General features: G+C 42.2%; 1 protein-coding gene across 5 annotated transcripts in view; it reads left to right on the top strand.

Annotated features, from left to right (window-relative positions):
- The window catches only part of ZNF451 (zinc finger protein 451), a 98,527-nt gene that overhangs the window by 3,907 nt on the left and 69,341 nt on the right, over nt 1-25,279 (top strand). For 4 of the 5 annotated variants that reach the window (XM_027959110.3, XM_027959108.3, XM_027959109.3 and 1 more), the window contains exon 3: nt 4,526-4,606. In XM_027959110.3, the coding sequence (XP_027814911.2) occupies nt 4,526-4,606 (81 nt within the window). Of the gene's footprint in view, nt 1-4,525; nt 4,607-6,024; nt 24,743-25,279 lie in introns of those variants that run through there. The other variant, XM_027959111.3, reaches the window with a different exon arrangement.

The following is a 25,279-nucleotide window of genomic DNA, read 5'->3' as shown; positions in this document are numbered from 1 at the left end:
ATCATTGAACATGTGGAAATAGGGAAGAAAATCCAGGTATATTTCGTAAATTATTTCAAGGGGTCTTGGACAAATAGTGAGGGTGGTTTTTGGCTGAGTGTCTTGGGTTGTAACTAGCTCAATAAATGTTGAAGCTCGTAATATGTCAAGTCCTGAATGAAGTACTTTAGAGCTGCAGAGATTAACTGGAAATAAATCCTACTCATAAGTGTCAGTGTTTCAGTGTGAGAGATGAGATAGGGAGGAGGACTTTGTAAATAGGTGTAGGAGAGAGTTCTTTTATAAAAAGTACATGGTGCAAAAAAGACAATGTGCTATTAAAAAAAGACATGACTTTCAGTCTGTTACTTTTGCACAGGGAGCGTTTTGTGTTTGTATGTGTTTAAAAGGGTATTTTGAGATGAAACAAGTCATCAAAATGAGGAAACAATCATGCTTAGTTCTGGAGGATGAATTTTTTTTTTTTTTTAATGGGAGAGGGGCAGTGGGACAGATAGTATAGATTTTGAATTGTGGACTAAATTTGAATTAAAGTAGGCATTTGGGAATCATTTGAAATGTTTGAATCAGGCAGGACTGTAGAAGTTCATTATGTCTGGAACTTTCCTTTGTGTGGGAAAATATATCAGGTATTTAGGGTTTCAGATTAGATTTTTGCATCTGTGCTTAAATTCATGTTGTTTGTTTTAGACTGAAGTAGACTGTCTGCCTTTTCTGTAGACTGTATTTTAGTATATTGATGTCACTTTTCATTTAGTAGGTAATTGGTGTTGGCATTGTATGAGAATCAGTTTTCTAATAACAAGATGAAAGCTTTTTTGGAGAAGGAAATGGCAACCCACTCCAGTATTCTTGCCTGGGAAATCCCATGGGCAGAGGAGTCTTGTGGGCTACAGTCAGGGGGTTGCAAACGAGTTGGACAGGACTTAGCGACTAACTAGCAATATCATCTCATACAGGTACAAAATTAAAGAAATAGAAAAGAGATTAAGGATGAAAGCTTTTATTTCTTTAAAAATATTTTTTAAACCTTAGAATATTAAACCATGTTCCTCAACTGTTTTGCTTCTGCCTGTGCTCCTGCCCCTAAATTGTTTGGCCTTGGAATAGAATTCTTTGACTTTGTTACTGTATTGGAGGGAAAGAGTTGATAGATGGAACAAATTTAAGAAAAAAAATACCTTGTGATTGGAGAACCACACACGTTTATACTTTTTGATATAAGCAGACATTGTAAACATAATAAGAAATTACCTTTTCTTAATATTGGTATTATAAACATTACTGTTTGGGGAGAATTAATAACTTATCTTTTGGTCAGTTTTATGAGTTATTCAGAGTTGGGAACAAGAGCAGATAGTCTTTTTGCTCATATTAAAGGCAAAAGTAGCTTATCTTAGAAGCTTAGGAAATAAGTATTGATTTAAAAGTAGCGTTTATACTTTGGACTGGCTCAGAGTTGGTGTGGCCACACAGCCAGCGTTGTGATTACAGGATCAGGGGGGCCTCACTTAGTTTTCTCCTTTGTTACGTGGTGTAAAAGCCAAGTAGTGGGGGATTGAATGGAACAGTGCAAGTGAAAAGTTTAGCACCATTGCCTGCCCATTAGAGTGAAAATAAATGGAGTGCCAAAGGGTTTTGATTCCTTAGGTTCATTATGATGGAAGCTTGTCCATATCCACTGTAAAAATTAGCTGGAGTGTAGAGTGTTTGTAAGTAGTATTTTCCTTTGGGATAGTTACCTTCTGTTTCTTCCGTTCAGCCTCTTCCTTTTGGGGTCTCAAACACATGCTGTCTTCTTCTACCCGTCTGTCACTTATAACTCTGTAACACTCTTTGAGTGAATGAATAAATGACCCCTGCTTTTTCTCATTTATGGGCCTCAATCCTGCTTGTTTATTCTGCTGGGAATCCTAAGTCGTTATCGTTGAGTAGTTCAGGAGTGGGCTTGTGTCAGTGTTGTGGCTGACCCCAGTGGGGGCATTTCTGCTGCTCTGATCTCTCCTTATTCCTGCCTTTCCTTCTGTTTCTGCAGCTACTTTTTCATCATTTGTGGCCATTGTCCCGATGGTGGTGTTTTCTGTGTATCCCATTGTGCTTTGTGCCCTGTTAGCCTGTCATCTCCCTTTTTTCTCTACCTGCTTTCCCTTTGTGAAAGCTCTGCCCCAGCCTCTGGGTGTTCCTGGTTTCTGGTAGCTCAGGAACTTTCTTGGTGTGCTGTCTCAGTGGGCATGTAATCAAATCAAGTTCCTGATGTACATTTCTTGAGGAGAGCAAGCTAGTATAGTTTTTCTCCTCCACTACCTTCTTGGCTCGACTGTATGACTTTGACAATCTTATGACAAGTGGCAGGTTTGGGTCTTAAAGTAGGTGATTCACCTCTGTGATCCCAGAGGAGAATATTCTTCTTACCCTCTTTTTTTAAATGTCCATTTTTATGGTTTAGGCAGAAATCCTGATTACTTTATCATGTGACCCCCTGCCCAGTTTTGCTGTCTGGTTTTATCTTAGCAGCTGAATCACCTCTCTGTGGGCTTCCCTTGTGGCTCAGTTGGTAAAGAATCTGCCTGGAAAGCGGGAGACCAGGATTCTATCTCTGGGTTGGGAAGGTCCCCTGGAGAAGGGAAAGGCTACCCACTCCAGTATTCTGGCCTGGAGAACTGGACTGTATAGTGTTTTGGATTGCAAAGATTGGACACAACTGAGTGACTTTTCACTTTCACCCCCGTGCAGGGAAAGCGCTTTCCTGCTTGGGGAGGGATGGAAGCCTGGGAGAGAAGCAAGCTGTCTGTAGGACTGGATGCCATGTCTCAGAGAGAGGATTTTACCTAGATGTTATCCTCTGTCTCCTGACCCCAGGTCTTTTTCTGTTAGTTTTTCCACTGAACGTATCACTTTGGCTTCCCAACAGCCATCTTTCCCAACCTGAGAAATCTTTCCCCAGCCCTAATCCTCCCTGTGCTCCTTTCTCTTTTTTTCAACATAGACTTTTTGAAAGAATAATCACTCTTGGCCTTTGCTCCTCATTTTCTGCTTAATGTTGTAGTCTGACTTGTATGCTCACTGCTTTCTTGAAGGTTGCTCCCTCAAAGACATTTTAAAATCTCCTTGTTGCTAAATTCTGTGGCTTTTTTTTTTGATGCTCAATATTTTTGGCCACATTTACACTGATACCTTTTCATTGAGGTTTTCTCTGTCTTTAGGTTCTTTGGATTTGTGCATTCCTGATTATTCCTAGATCTCTGATTACTTACTTAGCTCTTCTTAAATCTTAAAATTTCATCATTTCCTCAAGAACCTCCTCGAATTTCTTCTTTGTCCTCTTTGCTCTCCTTGGTAATATCATAGTTCCAGTTTAGTTCTAGAGTTAATAATTTTCTAGGGGAGCAGCTTTCCAGTCTGCATTTTCAGTAATGTTCCTGTACCCAGATTACAGGCCTGCCTTTCCAGCTGTCTGCCAGTTGCCTCTGTCTGCCAGTTGTACATCAGCCCATTATGGCTAGAAGAATGCCAGCCTTCCATCTCCATATTCCAGATGTATACCTTTTATGTGACTGTTGTTTAGTCATTCAAGCTTGAAATCTTAGAGATAGCTCTGACTTCTTGTTATTGTTTGACTTCTGTTTTTTATAGTTGATTAGTTTTTGGTGTTTGTTTCCATCTCACCTCTGTATCCTTTTGTATATGCATCATGAGAGTGAAAGTGTAGTCGCTTAGTCATGTCCAACTCTTTGTGAGCCCTTGGACTGTAGGCTGCCAGGCTCCTCTGTCCATGTAGTTCTCTAGACAAGAATACTGGAGTGGGTTGCCATTTCCTTCTCCAAGGGTTCTTCCCGATCCAGGGATTGAACCTGCATCTCCCGCATTGTGGGCAGATTCTTTACGGTCTGAGCCACAAAAAAAGCCCTTCTGTTATTTTTGCCATCTCCGCTGTTTAGTTTTGCATTATTATGTTGTGGACTGATAAATTATCCTGCTCCTGCTTTTCTTGCTGCCATACTTCTCTGTGTGCTTGATGTTATTCCCATCTTAGTATTTATTGATTGCCTTTTGCCTACAGAATAAGATCTAGGCTTTTAAGTTTCATGTTCAAGACTTGGTCTATGGTAGAGTCAGAGTGGATGGAAAGAAAAGATGAAGGAGAGCCAGGTTTGATGCACAACTGCAGGGGGCTGAGATACAGCCCAGCTTCTAGTCACAGATCCCCATCTCATCTGAAAAGCATTGGCTTAGAGTATTTGTGTTCTTGCAGCACTGTTCCTGTGTTACTAATCCTCTCCCCAAGGAGTCAGCACAGTCCCGGTACCCTTCGTGGCTTGGGCTCTTCCCGGTTTTATTGTTTATTAGTCATGGACTCTGAGGATTTTCCTCTACATTTGTTCTGATTATTTTGTACCACCATAAGGGTTCTTCTTCAGAAGAGTTCTCACCTGTCAGTCCCAACATCAACAAAAAGGATTGCCTTAAATGCTGATTTAGCTTGAGTAGCTCTGCATGATTTGTTAGTTTGTTCGTTCTTTTCTAGGAAGGACCGTTGAGACCTGTTCTAGAATACATTGACCTGGTCAGCAGTGATGATGATGAGCCCAGTACCTCTCAACGTGAGGTGAGTACATTTAACTTGCGTTTCTTTGCTGTTCATAGTTCAGAGACGTCCTCTAAAGGGAGTCATCAAGTCAATGTTTAGGTGCTGTTGTGCTCTAGGAAACGGCCCATTTCTGTTGGAATAGCCCTGAGAGGTAGTCCAGGGAGTCCTTAGCCTGGAAGATCTGCTTCCAGCTTTGTTCCTCTACTTTGAGCGAGGATGTGAAAGTATTATATGACACAGGAGCGTCCTGAGTCTTGAAGGTGGTATCTGATGAAAGGGAAGTGGAATAAAACCGCAAGCCTTTGGCACCCTTTTTCTTTCCTGTCTTTCCTCAGATGCCCTATAGAACTGGATCCTTTTCTTCCAGAACCACGTGGCCACACAAAATTTATTCTGTTTGGAAGAAAGGCTGTGAGAAGCTCCTTTAGAAATGGAGTGTGGGGAAGGCTGCTGGGTCATTCAGGCATCGTCCCTCTAACCGCCTCTTCCCCTAATATTTGGGGTTTTCTCTGAACTGTCGTTTTTTTGGCTGTGTGTTTGACCCTTAAACTAATCCTTCCCTTACTCTGAGAGCCAAAGTAACTGAGCCGTTTGTATCAGTCTTGTCTTGCTTTTGTCTTAGCCCGAATTTCTATTATTAGACTGTTTTCTTGATGGATTAGAGGACTCCTGGCTATGTGTTCAGGGTGGCCTATGATATATAAGGGATTGGGACTGGGACTCACAATCAAAATACCTAGGTTTTAGTTCCCGCTTAGCTCCTTATTATTCTGTGAATTTGGATCAGTAGCCTTTTAACTTTAGTTTCTTTATCACATAAGAATAATAACCTACCTCACAGGGTTGTTGTGAGGATGCAATAAGGTTACAAAGCTCCTGAAAACTACAAACTGTAGAGGAGAACTGCCCACCTGGAAAATTTCGTTATTTATGGTCAGTGAATGAGAATTTTTAAAGGGACCTAAAAGTGTCTCTGCAATGGGGGACTTTCAGAAATATTTTTTTTTCTCTTCAGTGGAACTTTTCCACGTTCTCTCTGCCATTGTTAACTTCTGCTTGTTGCCTTACACATGTTCAGTGGGATTTAAAAAAAAAACTATTTTCATCAGCAGTCTTGTTACCTCTTATTCTAACATGGAAATAAGCAGCAGGCTAGGATGGTGCCCCTTGAACTGGGCTTGTTTTTGCTCTTTTTTCATAGAGTGCCAGGTTAATGCCAATAGTTGGTATTGGGCTTTTGGGGTAATGAAACTTGTGGATTTGACTTCTGTGATCCTGTTGCTGACCTGAAGTGGATTGTATGTTTCATTGTTAATTATAATAATTTAAAAAGTTGAGTTCTACTTACTGGACATGCATCTCTGCACTTGAAAGTTAACATATTAAAAGCATATTTTCTTTCTTCCTTGGTTCTCTTGTTCACGTGGATAACCCAGAGAATGCCTGAGTCTAAGGCGCCAGCCTCAGAGAGTCGTCGCCCAGAAATGTGCTCTGGCTGCAGTGCTCCTCCTCCCAGTGGAGACGGCAGCTCCTCCTCTGGGCGCTGCGCCAGCAGTCCTCAAAGGATGGTTTCTCACCCTTCTTCCGTTGAGAACCCATTGGAGACCCAGAGAAATGATCACAGTAATTCAGATATTAAGATCTCTGAGACAGAGACACTTGAGCCATCACAGAATTACCAGAGTCTGCCTCCATCTCCACTCCTGGTCCCCCAAGAGTCTGTGGCCTCCTCAGAGGTCAAGGAGGGTTTGCCTGTAGAGTCTCCAGCTTCCCAGCACGGGCGGGATGCCCTCCTCTATCTCCAGACGCAGGTGGCTGAGATGTCCCGAGTGATACGTGACCTGCAGTCCAGAAGCTGCTTCCGATTTCATCATTCCCGCACAGGTGAGGCCTCCTCGGTTCCTTGGGACATCTCCACCTCCAGAGAAGAACACTTATCTGCAGTCGAAGAAGAGGCTGAGTGCAAGTCCCCCTCGGCTGACGACAAAGGGCAGCCAGCTGACCCCAGTCAGTCCAGCTTCACAGGGCTATTGAAAAGGATGGAACAGAGAGGTGTTATCAAGAGAGTCACCTTGCAGTCAGAAGCAGAACCGTGCGAGGGCAAGCCTGACTGTGTGACCTCCAAGAAGCGCTTGGTCCCTCCGTTGCATCCTCTTCTGAGAATTGCCACCGCGGAGGTTTTCAAAGACCCTGCTGATTGCCATCCTTCTTCTTTCATGGGACACAGGGTGTATCCTGTGGCTAAGGACACCTCTCCTTTCCAGCCAAATCCCCCAGCAGGAGGCCCCATCGTCGAAGCGCTAGAGCATAGCAGGAGAGGAGGCACCACGTCGCCCCTGGATTCCACCTCAAAGGAGATGGAGGTCATGGGCTGCAGGTTCTACCATGCTGCTTCCATTGCGGCCCGCGCTGCCAGCTACATGGCCTACATGACGCAGTATCAGCGTAAACTCTGGGAAGACATGGAGGACCTGGTCCATGACCCCGAGTTTGATCGTGGAAAGGCAAGATGTATCATATCTGATGGCATGGATGCAGGCCTCTGGCAGCTGTGTACTACCAGGGACATAATGGACTCTGTGGTCAGAGTTATGGCGATGGCAATAGACTACAGAAGGCAGGCTTGGCTTCGGCTCACATCCCTCACAAAGAAGACCCAGGAGAAGATCTCACACTTGCCCTTTGATGGTACTTGCCTCTTTGGACAAGATGTGAATGCTGTTGTTGCAGAAGAAAACAGTGTGAAAGAAAACGACTATAAAGACCACAGTAAATACTATAGCCAGCATCGATACTTCTACAGTCATGACCAGAAAGCACATTGCCACAGTCGTGGGTACTCCCGAGGGGACTGGTACAGACCTCGCAACCACCCCTATAGACACAGAAAAAGGGCAGACTCTCCGGAACGCCATGGGTACAAGAATTAGTGACCCATTCACGGTCTGCAGTGCAGCCATGCACGATGCCCCCTCCCCAACAGGACACTGAACACGTGTCTGGGGTGATCACAGCTGACACCGAGTTTTAGACTTTGGGAATGAAGTAGATAATACAGAGACTCACGCTTTCTTGGCCAAGTGAGCAGTAGAGACTTTCAGTTGGATTGAACAAAGGTTTACGCATTATTTCTAGTCCAAGATAAGTCTAGAAGTGGGTCCTCAGGAATCCAAATCCTTTTATGACTAAGGAAAAATATAAAGATTTCTTCCCCCTCGGAAAACTCTCACTGATAAGCTGATGGCGAGCAGATTTTGGATCTGGAAATAACCTACCATTATCTCTAACACCAGAGGCAGATCATTCATTTTTAGGTCATCAGTGCTTCCTAGTTTAGGCTTCCGTTTGTCAGATCGTCACAAAAGATCTTTTTGTCCACAAAACTACAAATCGGTTTTAATCTCTCTGTATCAGGGTGATCAGCTCACCGAGTGTCCATACTGCTGTCAATCTCTGGAAGACTTCAGAATCAGCCTTGAAGCTATATGTTAAGAACTGGAATTCAAATCAAAATTTGCCAAATCCATTCCCTACTGGTGGTGTGGCTGGATGTCCTAGATCGGCTGTGGACACCAGCTGGAGGAAGACTTTGCTGTGATATCCTTGGAAACTTTCACAGTAACTGTCTGTACCACCCAGCGCTACACAGAATTACCTGCAGTTGTCATTCCCAAGTCTGTTAAGCATCCACAAGCTGTGAGACCTGATCATGCTGTTCTCGCAGGATAATCTGGACATTTCACCAAGGTGACCTTGACTGCTTTCTAAACTTTGAGCTTGATGATTCATCAAGCTCTAAATACAAAAAAAGAGAGATTGCATATTACTGCCCTGGAAATCAAGGATTTTACACCGTCTCAGCATGCAAAATCTGAACTCTTGAAAGAGCAAGAATTCCAAACATGCCTGACAGTCTGGTCCTCTGATTGTAATAAAGGGATGCTATCAGTCTAGATTTTACTGAGAAATCCTTCAGATTCAGAGTGTAACTGTGGATGTAGTAAAGAGTACATTTCACACACTTCCCTTTCTAGATTCCATTAACAATTTCTTGAAAGTCTGAAGTCAAGACTTCAGTGATGTGTTCTTGGTTTTTTAGTCTCTTAACCTAGTCACACTCTACCATGAGAGACCACTTATATTTTTGTTCCCAGCTCTTCGAGGTACTGTTACTCCATCAGAGTGGAACTGACAGCAGATACCTAAGCTAAACATCCTGTAGTATTTTTATCTTGAGGCAGTGGCTGTGTGGTGTCCCAGCCCTTAGACCCTTGTCTTCCCAGCGTGACTTCAGAGATGGAGAAGATGCCAAATTGGAGGGGTCTGAATACATCATCCAATATTATTTGCTTGGCCAAATAGAAAAAAATTTTATCAACAGACTGATAATTTTATAATTTCTTGGTTTGTTAAGCATCTGCATTTTTTTCCATGTGCTTGACCGTAGTATTTTGGGTTCACTGTTTGTGGACTCTGACACCGTTTTCGCATTTGTGTGGTTTCTGTTTCTTGCCTGCATAGTGGTGCCTGATGTTTTCCTGGTGTTCCGCTTTTTAATGGCTTATTGGAAGGCCATCCTCTCTCCTCGTCATAACCACCTTCAGCACACTTTTTGTCTGCTTTTTCTTCCTTTCCTTGTGTGTGCTGTAGCAGTCAAAGATGCATATATCCCTACTTGGAAGCTACTTTATTTTGTCTGATAATTTCAGGGATAATTTATAATTGATTCTGTTTGTCCTATTGGTAGATGAAGCTTAAGTTGCAGTCTTGATAGTCTCCTCTTGGCAAGTTTGGTCAGGGCATATCTAGAGTTAACATTTACCTTTAATTTTTCTGTACTTTTCACCAAGTTTTACTAATGCTGTTTGAGGCCCATGCTCAAAGAAGCTGTCTTTCAAACTGAACCCTAGAAGAGCACTGATAACTGGCTGAAAGAACCAAAGGCCTAAGAAATCACACGAAGATGATAATAGTTCACGATATTTGGCCCACTAGCTCAGCGGCCTCACGTGCCCTTGCCATGACCTTCTAGTTTCTTCTGTGAAAGGATAGCCATGGGAACTTGAGAGAGAGAGACCTTGACACTCCGGGATGGCTGCCCAAGGTATTCCCAGTTAGCTGAGGCTTCTTCACACTGCTCCCACCTCTCCATTTCTCTCCATCCCTTCCCTGAATTAGGTGCTGGGTCACAAATTTGATGATTTTTGAGAACTCTTAATTTTTCAAAATTCAAACCAGAATTAATGGTGCTTGAAGACCTGACTCTCAGACTGCTCTGGTATTTTCACCTAACCTGCTCTTCCTTTGAAACTTTTTACTTTTAATGGTGTTTAAAAAAGGACACAATGTAAAATTTACCATTGTACCCAGTTTAAGTGTACCTTGGAGTAGAGTTAACTGTTCACTCTGGGGTATTCCTCCTTTCCCTGCTGCTCATAGAGCAGCATTTCTTTTGTCTTCCTTCTGCGTTATGTTTGGTGCTCCATAGCAACAAGATAAGTAGCATTTCTTTCCCACTCTCTGATTGATATGCCCAAGGACCTCCATAGGTCTTCCCTAATGAAAAAGTATTGAGAAATCATCAAATGAGTGGTCAGGTAGCTGACTTCTGAAGGGTCGGCCATTGCGTGGGGATGGAGCAGAACGCAGTAGAGTGGGAGCAGGTTTAGGTGTAGGTGATGCGATTGACTGCAGAAGAAGCAATATCCTTGACCTGTTTTTTTATTATCGCTATTTTAAAGTCCTTCTCTGGCATACTTGAATGATGGTGTTATAAAACTAAAAATGGGGACTTGGTCTAGGGAAACAGCCGCAATAGTATTTGGAACTCGTAATCAGTCAGATAACAGGTTTTCAGGTCACGTCTGCCGTGTGCAAAGCCAAGATCCTCCATCAGGCCAGCCTCTGATATTTGAACGTCGCTGGGTTTTCTAGGAGGCCTCGTAATCATCACAGGTTGAGTGATGTGGTGTTCCTAAAAGGGATGCGTCTAATGATCCTTCTTTAAAACGTTATTGTTTGACTAGATGTAAAGTGTATGTGGAAACTCAGATTTCTTGTGTTTACTGTGTGTACACAGAAATACTGTTTCCATTCATTGTTATATGAAGTGCCTTTTAAAGTTTTACACTATTGTTTAAAACAACATTTTAATGTCTTGCATATGTTGCTGGTGATATTTATGTGAATTCTGTGTAGTGATTTTTTTATCTTGTAGTTTATGTCTCATCTGTACAATTGCACTATCTAAGGGTACTCTCCTTCTGAATGTTACTTTATTTTCATTACAGCACTGTTGATGCATTTCAGAAGGACTTGTAGAGTATGTCCTCCCGCCTTTATTTAAATAGCTTAGCGGTAGCTATTTTAGTTACGAGTGACTGGCTCAGTTTTCTGGGCACTGAGGCAGCTTTCTTTTCTGTTTCTGATTGAAGCACCTGTCTTATGTCTGACCTTGTTCATAGCCATAGTAACACAGCTCATCTGTAAGTGGGTGTGTTACTTGGTAGTAAGAAACAAAGATATTTGGAAACTGTAGTATATTTGTTGACACTGTCTTTTTTTTTCAGACTGTGTGACAGCTTATCAGTGTAATCGCATTTAAACTTATTATTATTTACTGTGTGACAGCTTCTTTATGTATAATTACATTTATTTACCTAGCTCTCAAAATGACATTTTGAGGAGAGCATAAACTCAGGCTACTTGGGTACTATTTAGTATATTACATTACGTTACATTACCATTACACTAATTTACTGAATGATGCCTAAGTGTCCTGATTGATAATGTCCTTAAAGGCCTGCTCCATCCAGGATAACCTCTCAGGTACTGTAAACAGGAGGTTGGAATCAGCACAGTCCAGAATCTCTTTTAGCTATAAACTTGGATACAGAGTTAAATGACATGGATGAACACAAATTAAATGCCGCATTCAGTATTCTTGAGGATACACTTAATTGACTGGGATTCTGGTGAAGGTTAGAAATTAAGGATTAGATCTTTGCAGAAATAGTTGAAAGACTGCAATAACTGAAAACTTTTCTTTTAATGGCGTGAGGCGTGTTTTGCCCAGACTTGCACTGTTCAGTTTCCTTATCTTTTGAAATCCGCCGTTCTTAGTGGCTAGTCCCGTAATTGACTGTCAGATCTGTATGCCTCTCCTGCCTGTCATTACCCACTTAGTTGTTTTTCCAGATAGAACTAGTTTTGTAAACTGTTAAAATACGATGTGAAATTTCTCTTCCTGGATGAGTGCTGAGAATATTGTTTTATTAAGTATTTTTTTCTAGTATTGATTAGTGGGGTGGTATATTTGTACTACTTTTCTTTTCATCTGCTTGACTTTATAGGAATGAAAACCTTTTTTGTAGCAGTGTTTGGTGCCATTGAGATATTACTGGAGATTATTTGAGTTTCTGGTGTGATATATTGGGAAGTGATCAGAGGCCAAACATGTCCTTATGATGTTAGCATCTCAGTTATTCTTTGTATTGATCTTTTCTTCCTCTTTATGTAAACCTCTTCTTAAAAGGATGTCTTATCTTCCTTAATCTCTTGATGTAGATTATATTTTTTATTCTGCCAGTCTATACTAACCAGGATTTTCATGTGGTTTTATATGATTAAATGCAATGCCTTCAGCATTATTTTAAGAGGTTTTCTAGTTCTCTCTTAAAAATGTCCTTTTCTTAAAAAAATAAAAGTAGCCAATTCAGTGTCATCCTACTCTTTGGCTACTGAATTTCCTCAGTTTTTAATGCCTTCTTTTTTCCTGATAGTACTGTTTTCTCATTTTTGTATAGTCTTCACACCCATGAATTGCTGTACGTAATTTGTGGTCAGTTGCATCTTTTCTCTCTTAACAGAAATTTTAAGTTCATCACCATGAACTTATAGTACCCCTCTCACATGTACTGTGTGTGTGTGTGTTGAGTCACCAAGTGTCTGATTCTTTGCAGCCCCGTGGACTGTAGCCTGCCAGGCTCCTCTGTCCATGGGGATCCTCTGTCCAGGCTCCTCTGTCTGGGCCATTTCCTTCTCCAGGGGATGTTCCCAACCCATGGGTAAACCTGAGACTCCTGCATTGGCAGGTGGGTTATTTACCGCTGAACCAGTAGGGAAGCCCTGACGTATTTAATACCATATCTTAATCAGTTTTCTCTAGGTCGTAAACGCTGTACTGGTTTTGTCATGGTAACTGTCTATTTCAAGTGATCTGTTGGATTTTCTGATGCCTTGTCAATTCAGTAAGAGTTCTCAGGTTGTCTGTAGTTTTTTTTAGGACTTTGGAGATCTCTCAAGTTGCATTGTGTTTTCGAATATTCCTGAGTAGTCTGTTTCTTGGTGGAAGTTATTGTAAACGCATTTTATCTGGTAATTAAAAGAAAATTCTTTGACCTTAAATGCTTCAAGTGTTATCTTCTAGGTTCTGTTGATGGTCCCTTTGTAAGAATTGCATAGCTGTTTTTTTCCCATGAGCTATCCTGTGCTTTCTGTTTTCTTTCATTACCCATAAAAGTGGCTCTATCACAGCATTCAGTTTTAAGGGCTACAGTTAGACCTCTTGTTAACTCTTGCTCTTATCTGTAATGCTTGTGTTTCACACTTCCTTGACGTGCTAGAAGAGTCATGTTTGAGATCCATTTATCTATACTGCTTTTATTTAGTGAGGCAACAGTAGTGTGGGTGATGGGGAAAAAGACATTTTCCAAGTCACTAAACACAGTTTTAAATTTTCAGTTCCATTAAAAAAACAAACATTTAATCACAATAAGCTTCTTGCTTTCAAGTATGTAGCCCATTCCCTTCTGCCTTGGGTAGAACACAGATAATTTGTGATTAGTCTCATTTAGATTATTAGCACAGCTGGATGTATGTTGCTTTGTCTAATGGCTTATATCAACTCCTGTTTTCTTTAACTTTTGACAAAAGTTGTATTTGACAGATGTTGGAAGCCCCTTGATAGTATTGGGTCTAAAGTGTTGTCTCCCTGCCTGGGAAGGATGTAGAGGGGAAACCTCGTTCAGCAGAGCTTGTGTGTATTAGGCACTGTGCTGGCCGCGGGGGACTCTCGAGGCAGAAATGCACCCTTATTTTGCAGGTGAGAAAGGGGAACTGAATGGTAAACAACTTGCTCAGGTGGAGGAGCTGAGCCTCTCGCTTCTGCTCTGTTCTTAAAGTCTCAGCATTGTGCTTGGTGGCCTCCGTCAGTTTTCAGAGCGCCACTTAAAGTCTTAACCTCCCTGAGAAGCTAATTTGTCAAACAACTAGCCTTTCCTTCCCTGGATTTTGTGTTTATGGCTGTACTGTCATCCCTTATAACTTGATGTCTTCATTAACTAATTCTGGTTATTTCATTTACGTAATCAGAAACCTTGGTCATAGTGGACAGTCATGCTCACACTGAGGTTTTGCTGAGATTGTTCTGAACGTGTTGCTTCTGTTTCGTGGATTCCTTATTTGTATCCTATTCATTGTCAGCACTGATCATCTCCACCATGGTTCTTGATGCTGTTTTTTTCTTTGTTGTACCTTTTTGTTATACTCATTTTGTCTCAGATACACACTTAAATTTTTTAAAAACTAGTGTCTTGAGGATATTGGCTTAATGAAAGATGGTGGAATGATGTTAGGCACGTAGTGTTTGAAGTCCAGAGACCTTGGTGTGAATATTAGTAAGTCACTTATTCTCTGAGACTCAGATTTCCTACTCTCAAATGAGATAATCATGCCTAGAAGTACTTTGGAAACTTCACAGCCTGATACAAATTGCGTTTCTTTAGTGTTTTTGCCAACATTTATAGATTTCTCATAACCGAGGGATAGTATTGATACAGATTCTCTTGAAGGTGTATTTGATAGTATGTAATAGTTCATGTCATCACATCATGCTTCCCTCTTTATAGTTTTTTAAGGCTGAAATATTAAGCTGCATATTATACAAGTCCAACAGTGGATTAAGGTATTGAGAGATGTATTTAAAGTAAAACAGTCTCATAAGTGCAAGCTAAGAAATGACATAATCAACAATAAGAAAAAAATTAAAAAGAATGTAGAGTGAAGAGCTAGGATGTGTACGTATATGTTTACAATTTTTGATGGATGGTATTTTGTCTTTCTGTGTCTCTGATGGAAACAATCTTTTTATTTGTAAACATCTTCAATACCTGTTATATGCAGGCAGACCCTGAGGAAGGTCTGTGGATACTGTGAATTAATAAGAAATGGTATATTCTCTTCAGAAGAGAAGGAAATGCCAACACAATGTAATTGTCTTGTTAGAGGAATGCCTGTGGTGAGATTGGGGCAAAAGAGAGGGCTGTCTGGAGGGCCCAAGGAAGCTTTTCTTTACCAGATGCTCGAGCTGAGGCTGGAATGTGACTAGAGAAGAGTGAGTGGGGCCAGTGGAGGAGCAGGAGCCAGGCGGCAGGTGAAGGCGCCAGTTGTGTGCGCAGCGCGGGGCACACGGCGTCTCTGCTTTCAGAACCGCGGAGGACCGCCTTATTGGGCACAGTTGAGATCGGGTTGAAGAAAGGATAAATTCCCCATGAGAATGTATTGGTTCTTACGTGTTCAAAGTGTACTAAGATGTATAGCTGTTACTTAATAAGGTCATCGAGGTAGTCTGTCAGGAAGTTTGTCACTATGGACATTTAATTCCTTTTCTCCCTTAGACTGAGCCGAAGGGAGGCTCTCAGACAGTGCAGCACTCGCCCACGAGGGCTCCGTCGCTGACGGCGAGCGGCGACAGGGCTGAGCCGGGAGCTGCCGCCGGGGAGGCCGCCCGTCCGTGCTGGCCGCAGCCCCCGTGTGGCTCGCTCCCTGTGCCCTGGCCTGCAGATGGCCTGAGGGTGCGCTTGGGGAGGGAGTGCGCTTGTTCAGAATGTAGCTTCGCTGGCGGTCCGAGGTCTTGTGTTGAAGCAGGGGCTGAGCCCTGTGCCCGTGGCATCTCCAGCGTAGCTGGAGGACGCTCTGTCAGCTTCCTTTCTGTCTGTTCCTCTGCTTTGGATTTCTTTGCTTGTTCTGGTTGCCCCTTTGACCTTTTCTCTCCTCTCCTCAGTTCTTCCTTTTCAGTAGAGCGCCAGAGGTAGAGCAGTGGCCCTCAGGATTGAAGCATTGTTAACTCCCTTTTGCTTTGTTACAACTTCATAGTAGGAGATGCTTAAAAATTCTCCTAAGTTCCGCGGTGGTTTTGGGGGGTTTGGGGGGTGGGTCCTGTATCAAAAGAGAATCAGTCATTCTTCCTGGGAGGGGAATTTTATAAATACAGATACTGGTGATTAACCAAAAGACAAGGTAGGAAGAAGCTTATTGAACTGGTTTGATAGTACGGCCTTCTTCACCAAGTAGTACTTTACAGAATATGGTGTATCTGTATGTGTTTTAAAACTTGTTCATATAAGGCGTATGTTCCATGTACTTTGTAAACAATAGTTTGGGGGTGGGAAGGAAGTTGCTTTGTACAACAGGATTGTTTCTTGGGTTAAAGCTTTGCTGCTGGAGTTGGTAAATAAATATTGTACTGCTTTGCTGTGTTTATTTCTTCTGCTCTGTCTGTATTTGAATATAACATTCTTGAGAAAAATTGTTGCTTTTCAAGATGTTATTTGGGAGTATAGCTTCAGGTACAAGCTAGGTACAAGGGGATTCTGGGAAACAGAACTTAGTCTGGGAGTATAAAGCTCATGAGACCAAACCATGGACCCAAACTTTGAAGGACTGATCAATGAGAAGCAGGCTTTGAAATTGGAGTTTGTGTGAAGTAAGGCATTGTTTCAGGAATTCTGTTCAGCCTGTTGAACTGAGAATGACTTGCCCTAATTCCTGATTAATGTGTTTTTGTTATGTTTGGGCAATAATGTAATGCAGTCATTGTACTTCTAGAGATGAAAAGAAACCCGGAGGGAAAAAGTTAAATACAGTTTACTAAGAAGATTATGTTCCTTTTAGAGACAAAATTTCCACCTGCTTTTGTGAAGGATAGATGTTAAACTTATATTTTTAAAAGGTAAAAAGTAGTGATTTAAACCAAATCCATTGCATTTCCCCTGGGGAAGGAAATGGCCACCCACTCCAGTATTCTTGCCTAGAGAATCCCGTGGAGAGGATCCTGGTGGGCTGCTGTCCATAGGGTTGCACAGAGTCGGACACTGCTGAAACGACTGCATGCATGCATTGCATTTCCAAACAGAAGGTTGCAATCTTCAACACTTTTTGTTCATTACATTAACAATTTTATTGCATATTCTGATGTAGAAATATTTGAAAACAGTTTAGAAAAGGAAAAAGTCCCTCTAGACAGAAATAAATACTGTTAACATTTTGATTTTTAGCTTTCTAGATTTGGTTTCTTCTAAGTATTTTTACCAAAAATAGGATCGTTTTCATTTTAAAACAAATACAGGTGATAAGAAAGACATTGAAACATGTATGTTAGAGCTTCTAGGTGGGATTTTTGTGCCGTGTCATTCGCCTGGTTAATGGTTTTGCGGTTCATATAGCAGGTCACAGTTTCATAGCAGCGCTAGAAATTTTAAGTTACCAGGAATTTTTTGTTAGCTCATTAAACTGATTAGTATATGAAAGTATTAATTTCTTCAGTAAAATTTTAGCCTAAATATTGGAATTCTCATTGGACATGATTCCTGATGACCTTTTATGAGCTAAGTTCATAAAAGTTATGAGTTCATGGTCAGAACTGATTTCAAGTTCATTTGAACTGATTTCAAGTTTGAAGCAATGTATTCATCTGTAGCAAAAAGAAAGATCAGGAGAGTGTAGCTAGTTTTTCACAAGGTTAAGTTTATTTAATAAGGAGACTTCTGAGGGAGGTTTTGAAGTATTAGCTTGAATTTGTGTCTTCATTCTTATAAAATAAAGACACAAATTGATACTGGTTCCCTTTTGAAAATGCCCTTACTTGACAAAATGTGCTCAGTCCTGTCTAGCTCTTTGCGACCGCATAGACTGTAGCTTACCAAGCTCCTCTGTCCATGGAATTTTTTAGGCAAGAATACTGGAGCGGATTGCCGTTTCCTACTCCAGGGTACCTTCCTGGCCCAGGGACCACCCTGTGTCTCTTGCACCTCCTGCACTGACAGGCAGCCCCTTTACCACTGTGGCACCTGGGAAGCCCCTGTACTCTGTCAGCCAGAAGAGAGAGGAGGGACGTGGCAGAATGAGGGACCCCGCTGTCAGGCTTTGCTCCCTCCCTCGCTCTTGCCCGAGTTAGGACACCCACCACTGAACCCCACTACTGCAGATCAGATGTCAGGAGAAAGCCTTCCTCCTGTCCTGCCCAGGCTGTATGTTTTTAGACTTGGAATTTTGATGGTAACTACCAAACTCCATTAAAAGATAAATATTATCCTTTAGAGCAGAAGAATTCTTGCTTACTGTCTCCTGTATAGGCTTATCTTTTGTGGATATGTGCACTCAGATTTAACCAGTATCCTTAGTCTGCTGCCATTTCTAGGACACAACTCAGATTTGCTTTGTGTGTGAGAGATCTCCTAGTGTCCAGGGGTGAATGTCGACGGGCTGCAGGGGCAGGCCACGGGAACCTGGCTCCCGAGGCTCTGCAGCAGTCTTTCTTCCTTCCTCGGTGTGGCCCTCATTCTGTAACCTTCCAGCTCCTCCACGGATTTGTATGTCAGACTATGTCATTGGAATCATACCTCTGGTTCTCACTTAAAACCATTTTACTTTAAAATTTTCATAGGGACTAACTAGAATCTGCTTTTTCTGGTGTTGAAACTTTCTTAATTCTGTTAGGACCCTACACAGCTTCCCCAGTGGGACAGGGTGGGTGTGGAAGAAAAACTGACTTAGATGTAAGGTATTGACAAGCAGGGACTTTCCTGGTGGTCCAGTGGTTAAGATGCCCCGCTACCACTTCAGGGGCACAGGTTCAATCCCTAGAAACAGATCCTGTGTGCCATGTGGCACAGCCAAAAATATATATATTTATATATGAGCATATAGAGACCCTCCCTCCCCAGTATATTTCATAGGACTTTTCTTTCCTGTGCATATCCCTGCAAATAACACAATGGATACCCTTTCTTGCTGATAATTTGCTATCATTGTGGACTCCAATGTTACTCTGTGCTGCTGCTGCTGCTAAGTTACTTCAGTTGTGTCTGACTCTGCGACCCTATAGACGGCAGCCCACCAGGCTCCCCCGTCCCTGGGATTCTCCAGGCAAGAACACTGGAATGGGTTGCTGTTTCCTTCTCCAATGCATGAAAGTGAAAAGTGAAAGTGAAGTCACTCAGTCGTGTCCGACTCTTAGTGACCCCATGGACTGCAGCCCACCAGGCTCCTCCATCCATGGGATCCAGGCAAGAGTACTGGAGTGGGGTGCCACTGCCTTCTCCAGTGTTACTCTGTAGTAGTATTTAACACAGAAGTTAATCCAGGGTAATCAGAGCAAGTGCTTCAAGAAGAGAATCTACAGCTGTGAATAACTTTCTAAATGAAACATGAAGCACATTGTTCTTACCAGAGCCAGTTCCATTTCTAGTTTGAGAAGTTACATATCTGAAAGCCTGACCTTTCTTAGAAAAATCTCCAAGGGCCTAAACACTTCTTTAGACTATAGGATTTTGAGGAGAATGCCAGATCTAGCCTAGGAAGAGTCCTGGAATTTTGTGAGTTCACCTTAAATTGCAAGCATTGTGGCACTAATGGAATGGTGGAAATTCCCAAACTGAAGAGTATATTAGTCCCTATTCATCTTAGTTCTACAGGAAACCTTTAAGACATTTTCATCTAGCCTACAACTAGTTCAATCTCTGCCCGTGTGCCTGATGATACTGAAGCTTTGGTTCTGCGGTTGGGTCACCACCAAGGTGGCCTGCAGTAAGTTTCTCCCTCCTGAGTTCTGATCATTTGAAACTTATTTCTGAACCTGTTGAACCTTTGGATTACCTGTTAAAACTTCTGTCCCAAATAAGGCCTTCTCTGACCTAATCGGTGAATTTCCTAGCATGCATTTTAATATCAGCGTTCCCTCTCTTGTGGGATTAAGTGAGATCTGAGGCCAGCTCTCATCTTGGATCACTAACCACGGAAATCCCTGGGACTTGGCTTTCCGGAGAGAGTGGGTGTTCGTAGATAACCCACTCATGCGTGGCTTTAACCAACAACCTTGATCCCCAAACCCAAGTTTGTGGTAGAAAAGTATCAAATGAATATCACCCTGCTGCTCATGGTCTGTTTCTTTACCCTTTAAGAGAAAACATTTTTCTTTAAAGTACTTCGGTTTTATCATTTTTAAATGCAAAGATTTCAAAGTTGAAGTTTTTCCTTTCTCTAGCTAGCATTTCTTTTCATCTACTCCTAACAGATTATCTCCCAGATCTGCTTTTCTGCTTGCTTGCTTTTTTGAAAGATTTTTTTAATGTGGACCATTTTTATAGTCTTTGTTGAATTTGTTACAGTATTGCTTCTGTTGTTTATGTTTTGGGCTTTTGGCCATGAGGCCTGTGGGATCTTAGCTCTCCGACCAGAGATCCAGCCCACACCCCTTGCATTGTCCTCTGACTTGTAAAAGGACATTTTGAAGTTGGTAGGATGCCACCTACTATCTGGTGCAGTGATATGGCCATTGGGATGACTCCCAACCAGAGTGATGCTGTGAACACTCTTTATTGCAGAAATGCAGCCTTCACCGAAACCCCAGTCAGTCTTGTTATATGTGTTCACTTCAGCGGGACTCCTGTGTGCCTACGGAATCACACCCACTCCTTGGTTTGCTTGATGCAGCTCAGTCCCACTTTAGATAAACTTTGGTTTGTACGTGTGTGATTAATATCTTACTAAACCAGTCTTTCTGGTAGAAAACATTTTTAATAGAGTTTATTTTTTAAGAAAACTTTTATTTTAGATTCACAGCAAGAAAAGAGGAGGAGACTTCCCATATACCTCTGCCCACAATGTATAGCTTCCCTCACTGTCAACTTGCCCCAACATAGTGGTACATCTGGAATAATCAGTGAGCCTGTTGTTGACACATTATCACCCAAAGTCCATCGTTTACATTAGAGTTCACTCTTGGAGTTACACATTCTATGAGTTTGAACAAATGTGGTAAGATACCTACCTGCATAGTGTCATACTGAACAGATTTTCTACCCTGAAAATCCTCTGTACTCTACCAATTCATCCTTCCCTCTCCTGTTCCCCCTGGCAACCACTGATTTTTTTATTTTTAATTGTCACTATAGATTTGCCCTTTTCCAGGATGCCATATAGTTGGAACCATACAGTATGTAGTGTTTCCAGATTGGCTACTTTCATTTAGGAATATGTATTTAGGTGTCCTTCCATGTCTTTTAAAGATTTGGTAGCTCATTTCCTTTTTGTTGTTCTGTCGCTCAGTTATATTCGACTGTTTGTAACCCCATGGACTGTAGCACGCCAGGCTTCCCTGTCCTTCACCATCTCCTGGAGCTTGTTCAGACTCATGTCCATTGAGTCAGTGCTGCCATCCAACCAGTGATGCTGAGGCCATTGTCCTCTGTCGTCCCCTTCTCCTCTGGCCTTCAGTCTTTCCCAGGATCAGTGTCTTTTCTAATGAGTCAGCTTTTTGCATCAGGTGGCCAAAGTATTGGAGCTTCAGCATCAGTCCTTCCAATGAGTATTTCTTTTTAGCAGTGAATAATACTCCATCATCTGGATATATACAGTTATCCATTTACCTATTGAAGGTGCTTGGTTGCTTCTAAGGTTATGAATAAAACTGCTGTAAATGTCTCATTACAAAGGTTCAGTCAGTTCAGTTCAGTTCAGTCACTCAGTCGTGTCTGACTCTATGCAACCCCATGAATTGCAGCACGCCAGGCTCCCTGTCTATCACCAACTCCCAGAGTTCACTCATACTCACGTCCATCGAGTTGGTGATGCCATCCAGCCATCTCATCCTCTGTCGTTGCCCTCTCCTCCTGCCCCCAATCCCTCCCAGCATCAGAGTCTTTTCCAAATCTTTGCATGAGGTGGCCAAAGTACTGGAGTTTCAGCTTTAGCAGCATTCCTTCCAAAGAAATCCCAGGGCTGATCTCCTTCAGAATGGACTGGTTGGATCTCCTTGCGGTCCAAGGGACTCTCAAGAGTCTTCTCCAACACCACAGTTCGAAAGCATCAATTCTTCGGCGCTCAGCTTTCTTCACAGTCCAACTCTCACATCCATACATGACCACCGGAAAAACCGTAGCCTTGACTAGACGGACCTTTGTTGGCAAAGTGATGTCTCTGCTTTTCAATATGCTATTTAGGTTGGTCATAACCTTTCTTCCAAGGAGTAAATGTCTTTTAATTTCATGGCTGCAGTCACCATCTGCAGTGATTTTGGAGCCCCCCAAAAGAAAGTCTGACACTATTTCCACTGTTTCCCCATCTGTTTCCCATGAAGTGATGGGACCAGATGCCATGATCTAAGTTTTCTGAATGTTGAGCTCGAAGCCAACTTTTTCACTCTCCTCTTTCACTTTCATCAAGAGGCTCTTTAGTTCTTCTTCATTTTCTGCCATAAGGGTGGTGTCATCTGCATATCTGAGGTTATTGATATTTCTCCCAGCAATCTTGATTCCAACTTGTGTTTCTTCCAGTCCAGCGTTTCTCATGATGTACTCTGCATATAAGTTAAATAAGCAGGATGGCAGTATGCAGTCTTGATGTACTCCTTTTCCTATTTGGAACCAGTCTGTTGTTCCATGTCCAGTTCTAACTGTTGCTTCCTGACCTGCATATAGGTTTCTCAAGAGACAGGTCAGGTGGTCTGGTATTCCCATCTCTTTCAGAATTTTCCACAGTTTATTGTGATCCACACAGTCAAAGGCTTTGGCATAGTCAAAAGAGTAGAAATAGATGTTTTTCTGGAACTCTCTTGCTTTTTTGATGATCCAGCAGATGTTGGCAATTTGATCTCTGATTCCTCTGCCTTTTCTAAAACCAGCTTGAACATCAGAAAGTTCACAGTTCATGTATTGCTGAAGCCTGGCTTGGAGAATTTTGAGCATTACTTCCCTAGCGTGTGAGATGAGTGCAATTGTGTGATAGTTTGAGCATTCTTTGGCATTGCCTTTCTTTGGAATTGGAATGAAAACTGACCTTTTCCAGTCCTGTGGCCACTGCTGAGTTTTCCAAATGTGCTGGCATATTGAGTGCAGCACTTTCACAGCATCATCTTTCAGGATTTGAAATAGGTGCACTGGAATTCCATCACCTCCACTAGCTTTGTTCGTAGTGAGTTACTTCACCGCTAACTACTGTTTGGTTTATTTGCATGTTGTTTTCTTAGGAAAAGCATGTCATCTGCAAAGAAAGGTTTTATTTCTTCCTTGATTTCTGATTTGGTGTCTGCTATTAATTTGGGGAAATTGTTGTTATTGCTTCAGATGTTTCCTCTGTTCCTTTTTCTTTCTCCTGGCATTCCTATTATGCATTTGCTATATCTTTCGTAACAGTTCTTGTGTGTGTGCTGTGCTTAGTTGCTCAGTTGTGTCCAACTCTTTGCGACCCCATGGACTGTGTCACTCAGTGATGACTATTTGTGATCCCATGGACAGTAGCCCACCAGGCTCCTCTGTCCATGGGGGTTCTGCAGGCAAGAGTACTGGAGTGGGTTGCCATGCCCTTCTCCAGGCCATCTTCCCAACCCAGGGATTGAACCCAGGTCTCCTGCATTGCAGGCGGATTCTTTGCCACCTGAGCCACCAGGGAAGCCCAACAGTTCTTATATATATATGTTTTCTTTTTCCGTCTTTTTTCTGCTGTCTTCCAGTTTTGGAAGTTTCTTTTGATATACTGTCAGGCTCAGAGATTTTTTTCTCTTGTGGTGTGCAGTCTGTGGTGAGCACTGTTCACTTGTGTTGTGTTTTGATGGCTGATTTCTTTTTGGTACTCTTTTAGGATTTCCATCTCTCTTACATTATCTGTTCTTGCATGTTGCCTGCTTTTTCCATTAGGGCTCTCAGCATAGTAATCTTGGTAGTTTTAAATTCCTGGTCTGATAATTCCAACATCCATACCAGCTCTGCCATTCTTTGCTTGCTCTTCAAACTGTAATTCTGCCCTTTGATATGCTTGCAGTTTTCGTTTTGAAAGTGGACATGCTGTCCTAGGTAAAGGAGCTGCAGTAAACAGAAGGGTCGTGCTCTGTGACTGGTCTCAGCCCCGGAGAGCTTGCGTCCCTGGGCTGGAACCGTGTCGGGGCTTCCCAGGCCTTCCGCTCTCCTGGGAGGATGGCTGTTTCTCTCAGGTTGGAGTTTCTCATGAAGTAGCTTCTCTGAAAGGCACACATCAATAAGAACTTAATGCTCTTGACATATTTCAAAATACTCACTTTTTTCTCCCCCCACTGGAAACATGATGGGATTTTTCTTCAGTTGTCACTGAGGACCTGGTAAAGCTTCTGTAGGGCCTCACGAGAGGGTGAGGCCCTCCCATGACTGAGTTCCTCTGGCATTTAAGTCTGGTTAAAACTTGCCCACACTGAGCTCCCAGTGCCCGGTCAGTTCCAGGCCAGGTCCCCACACCAGCACTGGTCCCACTGAGCTTTCCATGGGTTTCTGCTCTACTCAGTTGACTTCACAGTTCATTCAAGCTTTTTACTTGTTATAATTGAGTGGCTATTTCTAAGCTTCTTCCTTGTATATTGGGCCAGAAAACAGAAATTAGAACATTTCTTTTTAATCAATAATTTCTCTTAGATGCATACTGTCCAGGAATTGCTAAAAATCCAGAGCCAAGAGTGTTTGCACTGTCAGACCTTTTAGTGGGTAGACTAATGGCTCAAAATTACCTTACAGGCTAAGAGCAAAGCAGAGCCAAACTTTTCAGTATCCAGATGGTTATAAAGGAAATAAAGATGGGACTTCTCTAGTAGTCCAGTGGTTAAGAATCCAGCTTGGAATGCAAGGGACACCATTCTAGGAAGATCCCACATGGCACAGAGCAGCTAAGCCCATGGGCCATACCTGCTGTGGCCCGCACTCTAGAGCCACCAAGCTGCAACTATGGAGGCTGTGTGCTGTGACCGCTGAAGCCCCCGTGCCTTAGAGCCTGTCCTCAGTAAGAGTAGCCTCCACTTGCTGCAGCTAGAGAAAGCCCATGTGCAGCAACAGAGACCCACTGCAGCCAAAAAATAAATGAATAAACCTAAAAAGAGAAGGATATAAGGATGATTGATAGGTTATATAACTTTGTGAAAATCAAAGGTGCTGGTTGGTGATTAGCTGTCCTGCAGACTACCACAATTTACACATAAACAAGACAAGTTCTTAGAAATTTGATAATATTAAAAGTAAATAGTTCCTTAATCAACAAGGAGCTGCTGTGTAACACAGGGAACTCAGTATTTTGTAACAACCTATATGGAAAAAGAATCTGAAAAGAATGGATATTTGTATATGTATAAATGAATCACTTTGTTGTATACCTGAAACTAACACAACATTGTAAATCACCTATGCCCCAATATAAAATAAAAATTAAATTTAAAAAAGTAAGTGGTTCTTTTTAGTTTTTTGGCTGTACTACATGGCATGCGGACTCTTAGCTTCCTGACTGGGGATCAAACCCATGCCCCCTGCAGTGGAAGCACAGAGTCTTAACCATTGGACTGCCAGGGAAATTCTGTAAATGGTTCTTTAGTAACTCTTCAGTAAATGGATATATGTAATCCCA

The sequence above is a fragment of the Ovis aries genome, chromosome 20 (genome assembly GCF_016772045.2).
Source record: "Ovis aries strain OAR_USU_Benz2616 breed Rambouillet chromosome 20, ARS-UI_Ramb_v3.0, whole genome shotgun sequence".
Lineage (NCBI taxonomy): Eukaryota > Metazoa > Chordata > Mammalia > Artiodactyla > Bovidae > Ovis > Ovis aries.
The sequence above is the reverse complement of the archived record's forward strand: the minus strand, read 5'-3'. Positions and strand labels throughout refer to the sequence as shown.